At 43.8% G+C, this 15,581-nt stretch overlaps 9 protein-coding genes across 9 annotated transcripts; 4 read left to right on the top strand and 5 right to left on the bottom strand.

The window, feature by feature from the left end:
* Positions 1-92: 92 nt before the first annotated feature.
* On the top strand, positions 93-1,136 carry O0I10_008801 (ADP,ATP carrier protein, mitochondrial; the record flags this gene model as incomplete). The annotated part of the gene is made up of 3 exons (XM_058488802.1): positions 93-125; positions 197-524; positions 586-1,136. 3 exons carry the CDS (start codon positions 93-95, stop codon positions 1,134-1,136), a joined length of 912 nt encoding a protein of 303 aa, XP_058340428.1.
* Positions 1,137-1,677: 541 nt separating this feature from the next.
* Positions 1,678-2,106, bottom strand: O0I10_008800 (uncharacterized protein; the record flags this gene model as incomplete). Its single annotated transcript, XM_058488801.1, has 3 exons — positions 1,678-1,748; positions 1,819-2,005; positions 2,083-2,106. The coding sequence occupies 3 exons, from the start codon at positions 2,104-2,106 to the stop codon at positions 1,678-1,680; spliced, it is 282 nt and encodes a 93-aa protein (XP_058340427.1).
* Positions 2,107-2,910: 804 nt separating this feature from the next.
* O0I10_008799 (uncharacterized protein) lies at positions 2,911-3,938 on the top strand (the record flags this gene model as incomplete). Its single annotated transcript, XM_058488800.1, has 4 exons — positions 2,911-3,436; positions 3,500-3,524; positions 3,601-3,656; positions 3,718-3,938. 4 exons carry the CDS (start codon positions 2,911-2,913, stop codon positions 3,936-3,938), a joined length of 828 nt encoding a protein of 275 aa, XP_058340426.1.
* A 557-nt stretch (positions 3,939-4,495) lies between these two features.
* On the top strand, positions 4,496-5,958 carry O0I10_008798 (uncharacterized protein; the record flags this gene model as incomplete). The annotated part of the gene is made up of 5 exons (XM_058488799.1): positions 4,496-4,729; positions 4,794-5,069; positions 5,143-5,331; positions 5,401-5,676; positions 5,749-5,958. The coding sequence occupies 5 exons, from the start codon at positions 4,496-4,498 to the stop codon at positions 5,956-5,958; spliced, it is 1,185 nt and encodes a 394-aa protein (XP_058340425.1).
* Positions 5,959-6,073: 115 nt separating this feature from the next.
* Positions 6,074-7,781, bottom strand: O0I10_008797 (6-phosphogluconate dehydrogenase, decarboxylating; the record flags this gene model as incomplete). Its single annotated transcript, XM_058488798.1, has 5 exons — positions 6,074-6,954; positions 7,022-7,447; positions 7,507-7,609; positions 7,673-7,706; positions 7,768-7,781. The coding sequence occupies 5 exons, from the start codon at positions 7,779-7,781 to the stop codon at positions 6,074-6,076; spliced, it is 1,458 nt and encodes a 485-aa protein (XP_058340424.1).
* A 996-nt stretch (positions 7,782-8,777) lies between these two features.
* O0I10_008796 (uncharacterized protein) lies at positions 8,778-10,012 on the bottom strand (the record flags this gene model as incomplete). The annotated part of the gene is made up of 5 exons (XM_058488797.1): positions 8,778-8,834; positions 8,905-9,156; positions 9,213-9,518; positions 9,588-9,640; positions 9,703-10,012. The coding sequence occupies 5 exons, from the start codon at positions 10,010-10,012 to the stop codon at positions 8,778-8,780; spliced, it is 978 nt and encodes a 325-aa protein (XP_058340423.1).
* A 1,359-nt stretch (positions 10,013-11,371) lies between these two features.
* O0I10_008795 (uncharacterized protein) lies at positions 11,372-12,403 on the bottom strand (the record flags this gene model as incomplete). The annotated part of the gene is made up of 1 exon (XM_058488796.1): positions 11,372-12,403. One exon carries the CDS (start codon positions 12,401-12,403, stop codon positions 11,372-11,374), a length of 1,032 nt encoding a protein of 343 aa, XP_058340422.1.
* Positions 12,404-12,496: 93 nt separating this feature from the next.
* O0I10_008794 (uncharacterized protein) lies at positions 12,497-13,153 on the bottom strand (the record flags this gene model as incomplete). Its single annotated transcript, XM_058488795.1, has 2 exons — positions 12,497-12,768; positions 12,835-13,153. The coding sequence occupies 2 exons, from the start codon at positions 13,151-13,153 to the stop codon at positions 12,497-12,499; spliced, it is 591 nt and encodes a 196-aa protein (XP_058340421.1).
* A 1,254-nt stretch (positions 13,154-14,407) lies between these two features.
* Positions 14,408-15,536, top strand: O0I10_008793 (uncharacterized protein; the record flags this gene model as incomplete). The annotated part of the gene is made up of 6 exons (XM_058488794.1): positions 14,408-14,589; positions 14,652-14,808; positions 14,849-14,990; positions 15,053-15,177; positions 15,325-15,362; positions 15,425-15,536. The coding sequence occupies 6 exons, from the start codon at positions 14,408-14,410 to the stop codon at positions 15,534-15,536; spliced, it is 756 nt and encodes a 251-aa protein (XP_058340420.1).
* Positions 15,537-15,581: the final 45 nt, after the last annotated feature.

The following is a 15,581-nucleotide window of genomic DNA, read 5'->3' as shown; positions in this document are numbered from 1 at the left end:
ATATTTAAAGCAAAAGCGTGAAACACTCCAACCTGCCTCTTTTTTCTTCCCTTTTCCTCTTTTTTCCTTCTCTCACTACTACAACTACTACCATGCCTGAGAAGCCAAAGAACCAGTTTATTGTCGCAAGTATCCATCATTGACTCATTCTCCCATATACACGCGTCTCTTACATCATCTCTCTACATACTCTTAGGATTTCTTGATGGGTGGTGTGTCGGCTGCAGTGTCCAAGACAGCAGCTGCACCTATTGAGCGTGTCAAGTTGCTTATTCAAAACCAAGATGAAATGATCAAGCAAGGTCGATTGGCATCACCTTACAAGGGTATTGTGGATTGCTTTAGCCGTACTGCCAAGGACGAAGGTGTGATTTCCCTATGGCGTGGCAACACTGCCAATGTCATCCGTTACTTTCCCACCCAGGCTTTGAACTTTGCTTTCAAGGACAAGTTCAAGCGTATGTTTAACAAGGACAAGAATAAGGATGGCTATTGGGCTTGGTTTGCAGGCAACTTGGCGTCAGGTACAGTATAGTAAGACACCAAACTTTACACACATGCTTACATCATTCATGTATTGTATAGGTGGTGCTGCTGGTGCCGCTAGTTTGTTCTTTGTGTATTCACTTGACTATGCCCGTACGCGTCTTGCCAATGATGCAAAGTCTGCTGCCAAGGGTGGTGAACGCCAATTCAGTGGTCTTCTCGACGTGTATCGCAAGACACTAAAGTCGGATGGCATTGCTGGTCTTTATCGTGGTTTCAATGTATCCTGCGTGGGTATCATTGTGTATCGTGGTCTATACTTTGGCATGTACGATTCCCTTAAGCCTGCTATGCCTCAAAATCTCCAAAACAGCTTCTTGGCTACCTTTTTGCTCGGCTGGGCCGTGACGACAGGTGCAGGTCTTGCTTCGTATCCTATCGATACGGTGCGTAGACGTATGATGATGACGTCTGGTACCGCTGTCAAGTATTCGTCTTCCATGGCTGCATTCTCTGAGATCGTCAAGAATGAAGGTGCTCGATCGCTCTTCAAGGGTGCTGGTGCCAATATCTTGCGTGCCATTGCTGGTGCTGGTGTCTTGTCTGGTTACGATAAGTTGCAAGTGCTTCTCTTTGGTAAAAAGTTCTAAGACTGGAAAAGGGATTTCCTTCTCTCCCCCCTCATCCCTCCCCCAGATATAAGAAAGAAAAAGAGAAAGAAATACAAATCCTTGTATGATGTCTATTACATGTCCCTTGTCGCTTCGTATCGTGTATGCGTACATATGCAGTGCGCGTACGTGTGATTTCATATGTGTGTTTTTGTGTATTGTTATTGCTTTTAGTGAGCGTGTGAGAAGCTTGACGCTTTACCCTTTTTGACAGGATCCGTAACGCGCCCAGTATTTCTCCATTTTTCCATCACTCTCTTGTATGAATCCATTACCACCATTAAGAACCATCCCATAACACGTATCTTTTCCTGTAGTTGATCCGTGCACAAATGTTACGCGTTACCCATACGACACGTCCCACATGTGTACACACACAAGCAAACCTCCCCTTCTTTTTCCCTTCCCTCCCCCGATCCAATTGCTTGAAGGTAATCACTCATGTTGCTTGGATGTAAATACAAAGATGCATATTGATTGTGTAAAAGCGCATGATGGAGTAAATGACAAGGATTCTATTTTACTTGGCTTCTTGTTTTTCCAATTGAGCAATGTACTTTTCCACATCAAAATCAGGGCTCTCGATATCGACTATTTGACGAGGGGAGATTGTTGATGAGAAACATGTACAATGTATTGTCCATGTGTATGGATCGCGTACCTGATACGACATCAACGACAGCAACTGGGTTCTTTTTGGCAGCATAAGCGCGTTTGGCCTCCTCAATCAATTGTTCCTTATGCTTGTATTCAAGTTGTCGTTTCTTTTCTTCGGCTTGCTTTTGCAAAGATGCGTTGTGTGAATAGCCGTACACAAGACCGAAAGCGAGGGCAGACCAACGACCGACCTAACGACCATAGGAAAGCCATGTCAACATGTCAATGTAGGTGTATGTGCTGACTATTCAATGGGCGTTTCAATTACGTTAACAAAAGCGCTGTTCACCATGTTGCTGACGTGTGAATGTAAAAGCCGAGTATGGAGAGAAAGAGAGAGGGGGTTGTGTGGTGTGTGCGTGTAGGACGAACCAAGAAGGAAAACCAGGGGAGAAAGAGATCCAGTAAACCGACACGACATACTCCGGTGGTGGAGGCGACTTATCAACGACGTCATTCCATGTGTGAAATCAACTATATTACGTAGGAGCTGTATAGTACTAGTAGTCTAGCTGTATAGTAATAATAGCTCTCTATAAAACGATGATGGGAAATCAACATGAAATACACATGATAAACAAAGAATCCATGTATGATTTTACTATGTACGTGGCGTGAGTCTTTCATGCATAGGCAAAGGTTACCACGCCACTTTTTGGAAGGGCATTTGGATGATGGTGGGATTTATTCTGCGGCGGTTGCTATGCAATCTCTCCGATGAAACACATCATGGCTCCGATAAACGATGATGACCACCCATTTTCGCAACAGGTCGCTTTGGAAGGATAACACAAAGTCTAGAAATGAACAGGGATTATTCAATTGGACAAGGGAAGCCATTGTTTCAGTCAAGACAAGGAAAAACATGAAGAATAATCAACGAAGAGGGGTTAAGGAAGGGGTTATCGATACTATTCCTATTCCACCAATCCGATCCATTGCCGCATAAAGGTAACACAGATGCTCTCACACCCACTTATGTTCATCTTGGATTAAACACTCATCGGTATAAATACCAAGAACAGAGAACTTTCCTTCCATTTTCTTTCACACACACACTCATTTTTGTGCCCACACACACAATAAACGCCCAATCATGAAGGCTGAAGAACAGAAAAACGCTACTGGCAACGATCATCGAGAAACACCAACACCACCTCCAGTCCCTCCACCAACACCTTCACCACAATCTTCTCGTAATAACACTTCACTACTTTCTCCTTGGTGGTCTGAATCAACTCAACCAGAAAAGAAACCCGCCAAAGGTCATCACTTGCTCATGCACTTTACTCGCATCGTCAACGGCTCAATAAAAGACAACAACGACAGCAACAGTAATAGCAATACACCTCTTTTTACCGAGCAGTGTGTGTTGCTCACAAAGCAAGATCACTCATCGTCCACTACCACAACCGACCCACAGCATTCCACATCTACCAGCAATGGCATCAAGTTTCTTAATGACAAGCAGCAATCCGACTGCCGCATGGTGTGTTTATTGCGAGAGAACCAAGAAAAACGGAAGGAACAGCAAAAAGCACATGGCTCGTTTCTCAATCCATTTCATGGGCTATGGATTATCGTAGCTACCACTCAAGCACGATGTTTAGAGCATACAGCAGGTAACAATGAAATCAAATTGAAGAAGCCCTTAGATCCATCCACTCATACGTTGTGTATTTTAGAGAAAGAGATTACCAAAAAGAACCAGTAAGTAGTAGTAGTAGCAGCAGCAGTGTCTGGCGGCATATGAACAATCCACTTACTCGAGACGAATCTTATCTAGTGCTGACTATTACACAATCAACCTCGGAGAACGATTTAGCGGATCAGGAGATGATGGTACGTCGAGTTTTTTTCCCCTCTCTCTTTAGAGTGAAATTGTAATTGATGTCCTCGATAGTGAAACGGATGGTGACCAAGCTATTCGCACCTACGCAAGAATTGACACGACGCTACATTCAATCATGGGAAGATGGCACGCAATCCGCATTTCTATCCAAGTTTTGGGAGAGCGCTGTACGAGGAGATGCTTTTCAATTGGTCCGTGACAGCACGCGAAGACTCTTCAAGATGGCAAGTGGAGGTGATAAAGACGACAATGGCAAGGACAATCGAAGTTGATAATGTAAATGCCGCACTTCCTTCCCTTTGCATTGGTTGTCATCATTCTTCAATACGCTCTTTTTTTCTCTCTTTCATATTCATTCCTGCATACCCGGCCAACAACACTTGTTCCTTTTTCCTTTATATATCATTGCAACGTTTACATATTTGTCAATACAATTCTCCCCATTGGAATCATCATGAAATACATATTGCAAACCTTCTTTCTTGGCACGTTGGATGCTCCCAAGAGAAGAGCCAAGCATGAAGCCATACCTGGTGGCCTGAGCGTGTGCATGTAGACATGATCCAGCAATACGGGGCGGCTAAGGGAAGGGCCCCAAGTTTTTTTCACACGAGGACATCATGTGATTGGTAGAGCAACTGGATTCACGATTAGGAAAACAATGACGGATATGGGCGGTGTTTGCCAGCATGCCAATGTGAATTGCCGAGGGTGGTACAATCGCGACAAGACGTGCCAAGGTTTCTGCCTAGGCTTCGATCAATTGTATAAAAAGGGCAAATCATCTCCTTTCAAGATCAACATCATCTTCCGCTACTGCTACCCAGACATGTCAAAGAACTATTCTCAAGATATCGAGGCTCCTCTTCTTGGTGGTGGCAACACGCTTACGGATGATTACCGCTTCCAAAGATATCGTCGTGTTGCCAAAGCCTCTCTTTGGATTTCGGTCATTGCATTGATTTTCTCTTTTGCCTCTTTCCATCGTGGCGTCATTGTTACTACAAGCAATCAAGCAGACACAACACCTGCTGCGGCTATCTCAACTTTTGAGTTGGAAGAGGTATAATGCTTAATTCTTGTGTATCAATGTGCTTTCCATTGACTCTTTACTACGTTGACAACAGCTATCCTATCATCGATGCGTTGATCCTTCCATCACTGATACCTACACTTTCACTGTGCCTGTCGACGAATACCATGGCTTGATTACCGATGAGCATTTGCATCACAGCGTTATCCATTTTGAAGGTGGTCATGCATCGGTTCGTGTGAACCCCGACATTAAGGATATCATTGTTCGCTATGAGATTCAATATCAATTTGAAGAAGACAAGGACCATATTCGCATTGAAAGCCGGGATGCCGAAAATGAACAAGGAGTACGACACATTACTTTTATTGTAAGTCCATTGTATCGGTCCCAAAAAAACGAGGCACAGTCTTTGTCTTACGCTTTTATTATGCCATATCTAGGTGGATGATCATGATAATGACCATCACCATCGTCATTGTCTTGTCTGGGACCTTATCATTGAACTACCCACCGAGGATGCCCTTGAAAAACTGTCCATTGGTGTTGCCAATCACAACGTTGGCTTGTATGATGCATTTACCTTTGATCGCTTGTCGATTGGTACAGCCAACGGCAATATCCAATATCATGTGAGTGGAAAGAAAATAAGGTAGATGCTATTCATGTGGCTAACGCTACTATTGATGATTCAATCACAGACCCAAGGTGTTGTGGCATCATCCTCATCACTTTCAACGGCCAATGGCAATATCATTGTCCATGGAGCAACATCGACAACCAAGAGCTCTTTCTCTACTGCCAATGGCAACGTACAAGCTCAATTTGACCGCCTTGAGGGCGATCATGCATCATCCACCTCCTCAGGAAATATCAACTTTAGTGCATTTGCTATTGGAAAAGAATCCTCTGAGAAAGATACAGTTCCCACGACCATCAGCCTTTCTTCATCTGCAGGCAGCATTGATGCCACTGTTGTAAGTATCGCCATACTACATGGGTCTCTCTGATATGTCGAAGAGCATCCATATTGATGAATTTATTTATAGCCCGACAGCTTCCACTCCAAGTTTACAGCCAACACTGTCCTCGGTAAGGCCATTGTTCGATCCGAAGAGCACCCAGAAAAGGTCCATTTCAAGTCTCAAGGTCGATTCAGCAAGCATGGTTACTATGGTGATTCGGAAAATGACATTCAAGATGGCAACCGAATTTCAGCTTCAACCACTGTTGGCCATGCATTCATTACTTATGCTTAGGCAAATCATGGATAAAATTGACTCCTCCAATACTATATCAATAAAACCACTAGCAGTGTTTTTTCTTTATTTACATTTGATGATGATTACAAACATGAGCTTTAACGCTCTTATTTTAAGCCTGGTATGTCGAAGCTGACACGTTACCACCTGTGCCAGTCCAATTGGTGTGAACGTATTTACCAGGATTATCAAGACGCTCATAAGTGTGAGCACCAAAGTAATCACGTTGGGCTTGGATAAGGTTTGCTGGAAGTCGCTCATGGCGCAAGCCATCGTAAAAGCTGAGAGCTGTTGAAAGAGAAGGTGTTGGGATACCAAGTTGAGCAGCAGTGCCGATCACAGCACGCCAAGCATCTTGAGCCTTAGCAGCTGCATCCGTAAAGAATGGATCAAAGAGCAAGTTTTCAAGCTTGGGGTTGTTATTGTAAGCATCCTTGATTTGACCCAAGAATACGGAACGAATAATGCATCCACCACGCCACATCAATGCAATGCCTGCATAGTTGAGATTCCAACCAAAGTCATCAGCTGCTTGACGCATCAACATGAACCCTTGTGCATATGACACCAGCTTGGATGCGTAAAGGGCACTACCCAATTGTTGCACAAATTGTTGCTTGTTGCCTTGATACTTTGCATTTGTAGGACCCTTCAAGATCTTGCTAGCACGTGTGCGTTCTTCCTTGAATGATGACAAGCAACGTGCATACACAGCTTCGGCAATCAAGGTCACTGGAATACCCCGATCCAAAGAATCAATGCCAGTCCATTTGCCAGTGCCCTTTTGTCCAGCCTTATCAAGGATCTTGTCTACCAATGGCTTGCCATCCGTATCCTTGTAACGCAGCACATCACGTGTGATTTCAATCAAGAATGAATTGAGCTCTTCCTTGTTCCATTGTTCAAAGATATCGGCCATTTGATCTTCAGTCAAATCAAGCGCTTCTTTCATGATTTGATACACTTCAGCAATCAATTGCATGTCGCCATATTCTATATGCATACATGTATCAGTCAACGTTCCTTCCAATAATGGGATGGATGGGTATGTATACATTACCAATGCCATTGTGTACCATCTTTACATAGTGGCCTGCACCACCTTCGCCGACCCAATCGCAACATGGTTGGCCATCGGGTGCTTTGGCAGCGACGGATTGGAAGATGGGTTTGATATGTTCCCATGCAGCGGGGTTACCACCAGGCATTAACGAAGGACCATAGCGTGCACCTTCTTCACCACCCGAAACACCAGAGCCAACAAACAAAATGCCTTGATCTGCCAACTCCTTGCAACGACGGTTGGTGTCGGGGAAATGGGAGTTGCCACCATCAATGATGATATCGCCTTTCTCTAAATGCGGCAGCAATGTCTTGATGAATTCATCCACAGCAGGTCCAGCTTTGACGAGAAGCATGATCTTGCGAGGTCGCTTGAGTTTGCTGCAAAACTCTTCAACGCTGTGAGCACCAATGATATTTGTTCCTACATAGCCAAATCATCAGCCTACTGTTTTCTTTAATATGGGTGCGTTGTATATATACCTTTGGCTTCATTCTCCAAAAAGTGGTCGACTTTGGATACAGTTCGATTAAATGCACACACCACAAACCCATGGTCGTTCATGTTGAGGATAAGGTTTTGGCCCTATGTAGGATGATGGTTCAATCAACGTGGCCCAAATACACATCCATCTATGATGCTATTTACCATGACAGCCAAACCGATAAGACCGATATCAGCACTATACACGTATGCCAAGATGAGTCTACTTTTGTATCCATTTAGTAAAAGGTATCACTTACGTTGCTTGTGACATGTTGAGATAGTTGTAAAAAAGAAGCGAAAATGCAAGGGTCGTGTTGAGATGCCATAATAAAAGACGTTAAACCCATGATCATGATCCAACACATACGTAAATTTCCTTGCGTGTTCAGCTAAAAGTTGTCACCAGCAGCAGGGGGCAAAATCTAATGCGCTCAACGACGTCTTGCATAAGGGAGGTGGCGGATTTATATGACACCTCTTCCTCCTTCTCAACTTGCACCCCATGACATACCTACTTTTTCAATGCCCACATCAAAACCTATTTGTACACTACACCACCAGCTGATTGGAATCACTGCAGATGCCGCTGTCGACCATGACGATAACAATTTTCAAAACCGGCTACATTGGTGCCCTGGAGCCAAGCCAACTTCTCATCGACTTGAAGCCTACCACATATACTGGAAGTTCATATCCTCAAGAACATTGTACAGTACCAGGAATATGTGCGAGAGAATGGAGTGATATCGGCAACTACAAGTCTTCTTGCCTTGGCAACATGTTGATACGCTGAATGAACTTCTTGATTTGACCGTGTCCACGTATACAGTGAGTGGATCCTTGTTTTTTCCAACGGCACATGCAAGTCTGGAAGCGTGGAACATCAAGATGGGATTGGCATGGATCATGTGATCGATCCAGTCGAAGACATCGTTTCGAGGTGGCATGAAGGAGACAAGACAATCCCGCTAAAGCCTATGATGACATTTGATGAACGACGTGCACTACTTGTCTTTGCTGCTTGCAATGTTGATGACGGTGGCAATACAACCAGCAATCGATGGATGACAATCCTTGTGGAAATCGAATCGGTGACCCAGGAATGATGAAGGATGGTACCAGCAAAACGTATACGCACACACGTGGGATCGGCTCTTTCTGCACGACCACACATGTATTCTACATCATGAAGCGGAGGAGGTTGCATAGCAACGTTTGGATTTTTATTTTACGCAAGAAGCACGGCTTTCAAGCTATCCATGAATGTCTACAAGTCAAATGCGGTGGCATCCTTATCCTTTTCGCCAAGGTCTCCAAGATCCCACTATATACGCATAAATATCAATGAAAATTTAACATGATTGCATTCCCCTCAACACATGAATTAAACTTACATTATCCTCAATGGTACGCAGGAGCGAATAATGATCGTACTTTTTGTCATCCTTTTTGGAAGAGAACTTGAGATCGGGACCGAAAATGGATGTATACACGTGATTCTTCTTTGTATTGCTGTCATCTTCATCAAAGGTAACAACAAACAAGGTCTTTTTGCTAAAGGCAGGCTTCTTGAGGCGAGCATCAAGGAACTTTTTGAGCCACTTGGCGCCATAGGATAATGGCTTGTCGTGGGCATCATTGTTGATCTATAGATGTATAAATAATTAGCAACGGCTTGTTTAGAAGATGATTGCACACTTACATCAGGCGTATAAAAGACGTATTGGGGTACGTTGTCATTGTCAATATCCTTATCGAGTTCCTTTGCGCTGACGATCTTGGCACAACGCTTCTTGTCCTTTTGAATGTTCTTGAAGGACATGAAGGGATTGTGCTTGCGAGCATAGTTATCAATGTCCATCTCTTTGTTGCAGCCACCAGGATAATCTTCCTGATACGTCTTCCAAGAAATATTCTTCTTCTCCAGCAAATCAACAATCGTATCACGATCAATGTTGGATTCATCGTCCTCTTTGGTTCCTTTGGTGGATCCGCTGATGAGAGCAATCTATAGCAAATGGATATGAGTATAACGGTTTCACATAACAATAAACGATCAAAAACAAAAGGTACATACATAATTGGGCTGTGATGGATGAGCCACGCCTCTGTAATTGGTCAACATAACGCCTACATGCCCCAAAATGAATCAGCATAAGAGATGGAGACGATCATAAGCAATGGATGCTTACCGTTGTGCTTGGATGGCAATGACTTGAAATACTTGTCCTTCATCGTGGTATCATAGTCCTTGTTCTCAAAAACGATAATCACAACACGATCAAAATACTTCCCCGGTACCAGCCCGGATGAAGTTGAGTTGCCATCATGTGTGCTGTTGTGATGACTAGAATGCTTTTTTCCAGAGCTATGGTTGTGCTCAGCACGTGTCTCAAAGTAAAGCAGATCTTGGCCTTGCTGTTGTGGTGGTTGAACAGTTGGAAGAGCTTGGGCCAGCCAAAAGATAGAGGATGCAGCCAGTGCGATAAATGACAATTTCATAATGAAAGGCAAGGGGGGATATACAAGAGATAAAGTACACAAAAAAGTGAATGAAAGTGGTGGTGATGGTTGAATGACAAGAGGATGCTTTTGCCTTGCTTCTTTTATACCATTCAAAGGTGATTATCCATCCCCCCATATTAATGACTCGATATAACAAAGATCGAAACATCACACAATGTTCGATGCAATCAAGCTGCAGGATGGGGACCTTTCTGGAACCCAATAAGGAGGTGAAGTGGTAGTTGACATTGGCTGTGGCAATCTTGTGCAACGTTGATCATTCTCCTTGCCGTAGCCCTTCTCCGACATTGCATGTATGTATATATATGATGATGGCATAACGTGCATGATTGCACGTTACCATGCTGCCCATGTCAAAAGCAAGGGTTTGGGTGGCATTTGACCATTGATTAGGTAGCTCAATAGCACAATTGGATACTACATCATCTTTTTACAACCATACATGGCGTATAGCTTTCAAATTGACCATGATTTTTATGCCGATAATGTACCGTAATTACCTCGAATTAGGAAAAGTCATTATCAACAAAAGGGAAAAAGTAGCATTTACAGCGCCGCTGACATTGGCCTTCAGGAATCAGCAATAATCATTGCTGAGACAAGCTCTCCATTTAATAAGCATGTGCCCCAATGCTGCTTGCACCGATCAGCAGGTCTACAAGGAGCAACCAGGTTGGATGGATGATCATTCGATTTCTTTCTCTATTACATGACAGCAAGATGATTTCGAGGCAGAAATCCCTACACACCCCTTGAGCCGTAACCAACGTTTGATCACGATTTCCCCCGAGGAAAGTAATATATACATTCCCCAATATGTATGTTAATGCCCCAGACCCAGATCGATGCAGCGAATTTGGTGACAAAATATAGGCATTGTTGTATCCATATCTTGCTTGTGTTGTACAATGCTGCATGCTGATGATGTATTCGTTATTAGCACACCCATCAACCCTGATAATGGGAATACCCAATGTCATCAATAATATGGCAGTGGCTGGTGCCACAATAGCAACCATTGACTATTCGAGACATGATCCTACATAGTTTGCTTATTATGATGGTTGTGCTTTAGCCTATAATACAAGACTGCGGCAAAGCATCTCAATCCATTACTACTACCACTGTTGGCTGTTTCAGGCACCCTCTCTTCGTTCGCTGCACAACGCATTCTTATACATACCTCTTACAGCTTTAACTTTTCTATGAACAACATACATCAATTTTCATTCAATGATAATCATCATTCGTATACTTTCTATTACACTAAATCCATCCCACATAGCTGATTGCTTTATGCATAATAACATCGTGTCAGCGATAGCTTTATTGTTGTTAGGTTCCATAACGTGGTTCATGTGTAACAAAAAAGCTTCTTGGGGGAGGGTATTGAACCCTCAGCCCTGTAGTGTGCAACCAATCATCATTGAAAAAGCTTTGGCGGTTTGGATCATCAGCAAGCCAGTTGGCGAGACCAGGTTCATTGACAGCACCACAATCATAGAAGTCGAGTCGTTGTATTGTTGCTGGAATGTGGTTGAACACGATGTGAGGAGAAAAACCAGACACATTTGTCAAGACCAGCCAAGTAATGCTTTGAGTGACTCCCAAAAGATCAAGGAATTGGGTCACCTCTTGCGTATTAAAAAAAGAACGCTCTTTGGTTCCTAGTGCCACCCATTGCAAATTTGGCATGTTGGCCAACTCCCCAAAAAGGTCGATGGATCCAATGCTTTCTCCAAGCCAATCAAATGATAGAAGAGGCACTTGATGATATTGCAACTGCCTCAAAATCTGCAAGGCATCTTCAACTGGATTAAAGGAGTGTAAGCATAAGTGCCGGAGATTTGGCATTTGGTACATGACTCTTCCCATAAGTGGCATTGGAATCAAGGGTTGAGCACGGAGGAAAAGTAAATTTCTGGTGTCCGTATTATCGCGATGCATGATCCGAATGCATAAACGTTGAAGATTGGGTGCTGCATCCATTAACGGAATCACGTGATTGTTGAAAAGAGGAGGGGCGAAAGCCGTGCTGGATGGATGAACATCGAAAACAAGCTCAGAAAGTGATGGTAATTGTTGCGACACCAACAGCTGTAGACCTTCTATTTCTTCATGTACTCTCCAGCGTGGTGAAATTCGGATTTGAATGGTGTTCAAATAAACATGCTGAAAAGCTTGAAGCGTGGCTATGATCCCTTGATACGTTGCGATACTGGGATGGAAAGCTACAAGTTGTCTTAGGTGGGTCCAGTGGTGAGCATGCTGTGGCGGGTGCGTAATAGTAACGGCACCCATTGGAATTGCTGGTGGAACATGCTCGTTACGAGTATCAAACCACAGGTATTGAAGTCTTGGACACATTCTTAAAAGCTGTGGCATGTCACCACCAATGGGCCAGCCGATACGTAAAAACGCAAGTCGATTGCAACGTTGTACGAAATCAACAAAATGATCTCAAGGAAGTGTACCTTGAATATTCAAGTAAGCCAACCATTCCAGTACGAGAGGCTGTGCAAAGTTGGCGGGAACGACAAATTGTGCTTGCGGGGATTGGCCTATTGGCCATACCAGCGTAAGACTGGTTAATGCTGGAAAATGCACCATGAGATGGAACAGGTCGACTTGAGTTTGTACCAGGAAAAGCGACAATTGTTGCACAAAACGAGTTGCATTCGAAGGGAATACATTTAATGCATGAGGCAGGCTGCCCCTTACCCAGGGTAAGGCTAGTTGAACGTTGTGGATGAGTACGTATGTAGTCGATATATAGATGGTAGCATACAACAACTTACTTAATGAGAGCATAGTCGGTAAGCGTAGCTGTTGTACAGCACGAAGCACTAGTTCGAGCCCCAAGCTTGTATATGGGTGATCCGGTGCATCTACGATAATGTCAAGCAATTGTCGACCAGTATGCACCAAAGGTAAGGCGTGGAGAAGGTGACCGCCACTCAAGTGCATCACCCTCTGCTGTCGCTGAGTCCAATTCGGCATATGGTCGCGCCAATAACGAGAAACGCCCATCAACTGAAGAGCTCGCAATGTGGTGAGGTTAAGCTCGTTGATGATCATCATCATCACTTCGTATGGAAAAACTCGAAAAGGGTCCATTGTGGAGGAAAGGTGTAATCGCAAATCCTAGCTGGGCAAGGGTTTATATAGAAATCACCACAGTGTACCAGGAGCACACAAGCTTGAGTGATTTCATTGTATACGTATTCATTCTCTTTGATGCATATGCACTCTGTAGAATGTTTGGCTTTTTGTCAATGCTGTGTCACATATCGGCCTCTCAAAATGTTAACAATCAACATCATCTACAGTAAAACCATCACCCCTTCTATCATACTCGCTCCGTTGTGTCGTTTTTCTTTTGAGGGTTTTCACGTTTTATTAATCATTCATATATATCACGCTAATGGCCACAACGCTGCATACCGCATTATCCCAAGTTTATTGTAACAAAAAGACCACTTCTTGCCTACCATGAAGAATGCCACATTCATCCCCTCATAACTATCCACTGATTTTATAATGACAATGAGTCATTCTACAATCATACATGAAGTTTATTGTATCATTTTTGCATCGAGAGCCATATTGTCATGAAAGCAGATACACTTTGTGTTGGTGAGCAGTAGGATGGAAATGGGCGGGGACTCATTGGCCAATCAATGTCATTGTGCTCCGCAGCAGTTGCCTCGTTAATTGTTGCCCAGCAACACGCGCGCTCTTTACATTACACCTTCCACACGAACACAGCAGCTGTCAATGGTGAACGCCATCCTTCCAAAGGTACTTGTTAAACGCTTCTACAGCAGCGTTTAGTAGTTCGCTAGCTACTAATGCAACACTCCACATTACCAGACGTGGGTAGCTCTTTACTTGCAACAACGCATTTCATTCGGCGCGTGTTTCGAGTCTTTCTCGTACAACAAAGGTAAGCCCAGTTCACTGCTAAGGAAGAAGACCAAACTGACACGTAACGTTGTTCTATTTAGACAACCTTTTATTGGGCAATGGCTTAATGCTGGTTGAGCTAAGGTGGGTGGGGGTTCCAATCGATCTGTTTGGGTTGATCGAGCTCACTTGGCTTCTTTTCGTTGCCGTCAAACCCCCAGGCCCTTTTACGTGGTGCATATGGATCAGCAAACAGCGTGGTGATATCGTTGGAAGCAGGTATAAATGAGTTCCACTTCATTCGACTGCCATTGCTCATATTACAAGTATGTCCTTGTAGCACTTGGAACAAGGCCGTGGACAAGAGGCTGATGATGGTATACTTTTACAAGCATATGAATCACTAATGTGTGTTTAGAATGTGTGGATTAATCAAGGATCAAGACCGTACTTCAAGGATGGCCTATGCTGCTGAGGCTCTTGTGGATTGATGGTGCTCACTGGCCAGTTGATCGGGGTAGTCTACGTATGTACGTGCTACTTGTTGCCGTAAAGGAAACTTTGGGTATTCAACCGGTGGGTGCTGTCGTTCGCTTGGAACTCTGTCAGCTCTTCAAGAAGCGTGGTGTTCAAGATGGCTGTGGACCGTAAGTATGATTATTATGGCTTTATTGAGATATGAATGATGGCTAATTTATCATGTTTCTAGTGTGGATATGTGGATCAGCAAGGATGTGGATCAGCAAGGATGTGGATCAGCAAGGACGTGGATCAGCAAAGATGTGGATCAGCAAAGATGTGGATCGGCAAAGAGTGGATTAATCAAGGATCAAGACCGTACTTCAAGGATGGCCTATGCTGCTGAGGTTCTTGTGGATTGATGGTGCTCACTGGCCAGTTGATCAGGGTAGTTGCAAACATGCACGTGCTACTTGTTGCCGTAAAGAAAACTTTGGGTATTCTTTGGGTATTCAACCGGTGGGTGCTGTCGTTCGCTTGAAACTCTGTCAGCTCTCGGAAAGCGTGGTGTTCAAGATGGTTGTGGATCGTAAGTATGATTATTATGGCTCTATTGAGATATGAATGATAGCTAATGTACCACGTTTCTAGTATGGATATGTGGATCAGCAAAGATGTGGATCAGCAAGGATGTGGATCGGCAAGGATGTGGATCGGCAAAGAGTGGATTAATCAAGGATCAAGGCCGTACTTCAAGGATGGCCTATGCTGCTGAGGTTCTTGTGGATTGATGGTGCTCACTGGCCAGTTGATCGGGGTAGTTAGACGTATGCACGTGCTACTTGTTGCCGTAAAGAAAACTTTGGGTATTCTTTTGGGTATTCAACCGGTCAGGTGCTGTCGTTCGCTTGAAACTCTGTCAGCTCTTCAAGAAGCATGGTGTTCAAGATGACTGTGGATCGTAAGTGGGATTGTTATGGTTTCTGGTAAAATATGAATGATGGCTAATGTATATGCTTCTAGTGTGGATATGTGGATATGTGGATCAGCAAAGACGTGGATCAGCAAAACACTCTGGATATTTGTGACGAGGCGATTGACGAGTGGTGCCGAAATGCAACGAGTACGCGAATGATGGCGGACGATGAAGACGACGATGGGTGGCAATGTTGCTAGATGA

Source organism: Lichtheimia ornata (genome assembly GCF_029851405.1).
Source record: "Lichtheimia ornata isolate CBS 291.66 chromosome Unknown scaffold00048, whole genome shotgun sequence".
NCBI classification, from domain to species: Eukaryota; Fungi; Mucoromycota; class Mucoromycetes; order Mucorales; family Lichtheimiaceae; genus Lichtheimia; species Lichtheimia ornata.
This window is presented reverse-complemented; position numbering and strand designations above follow the sequence as displayed.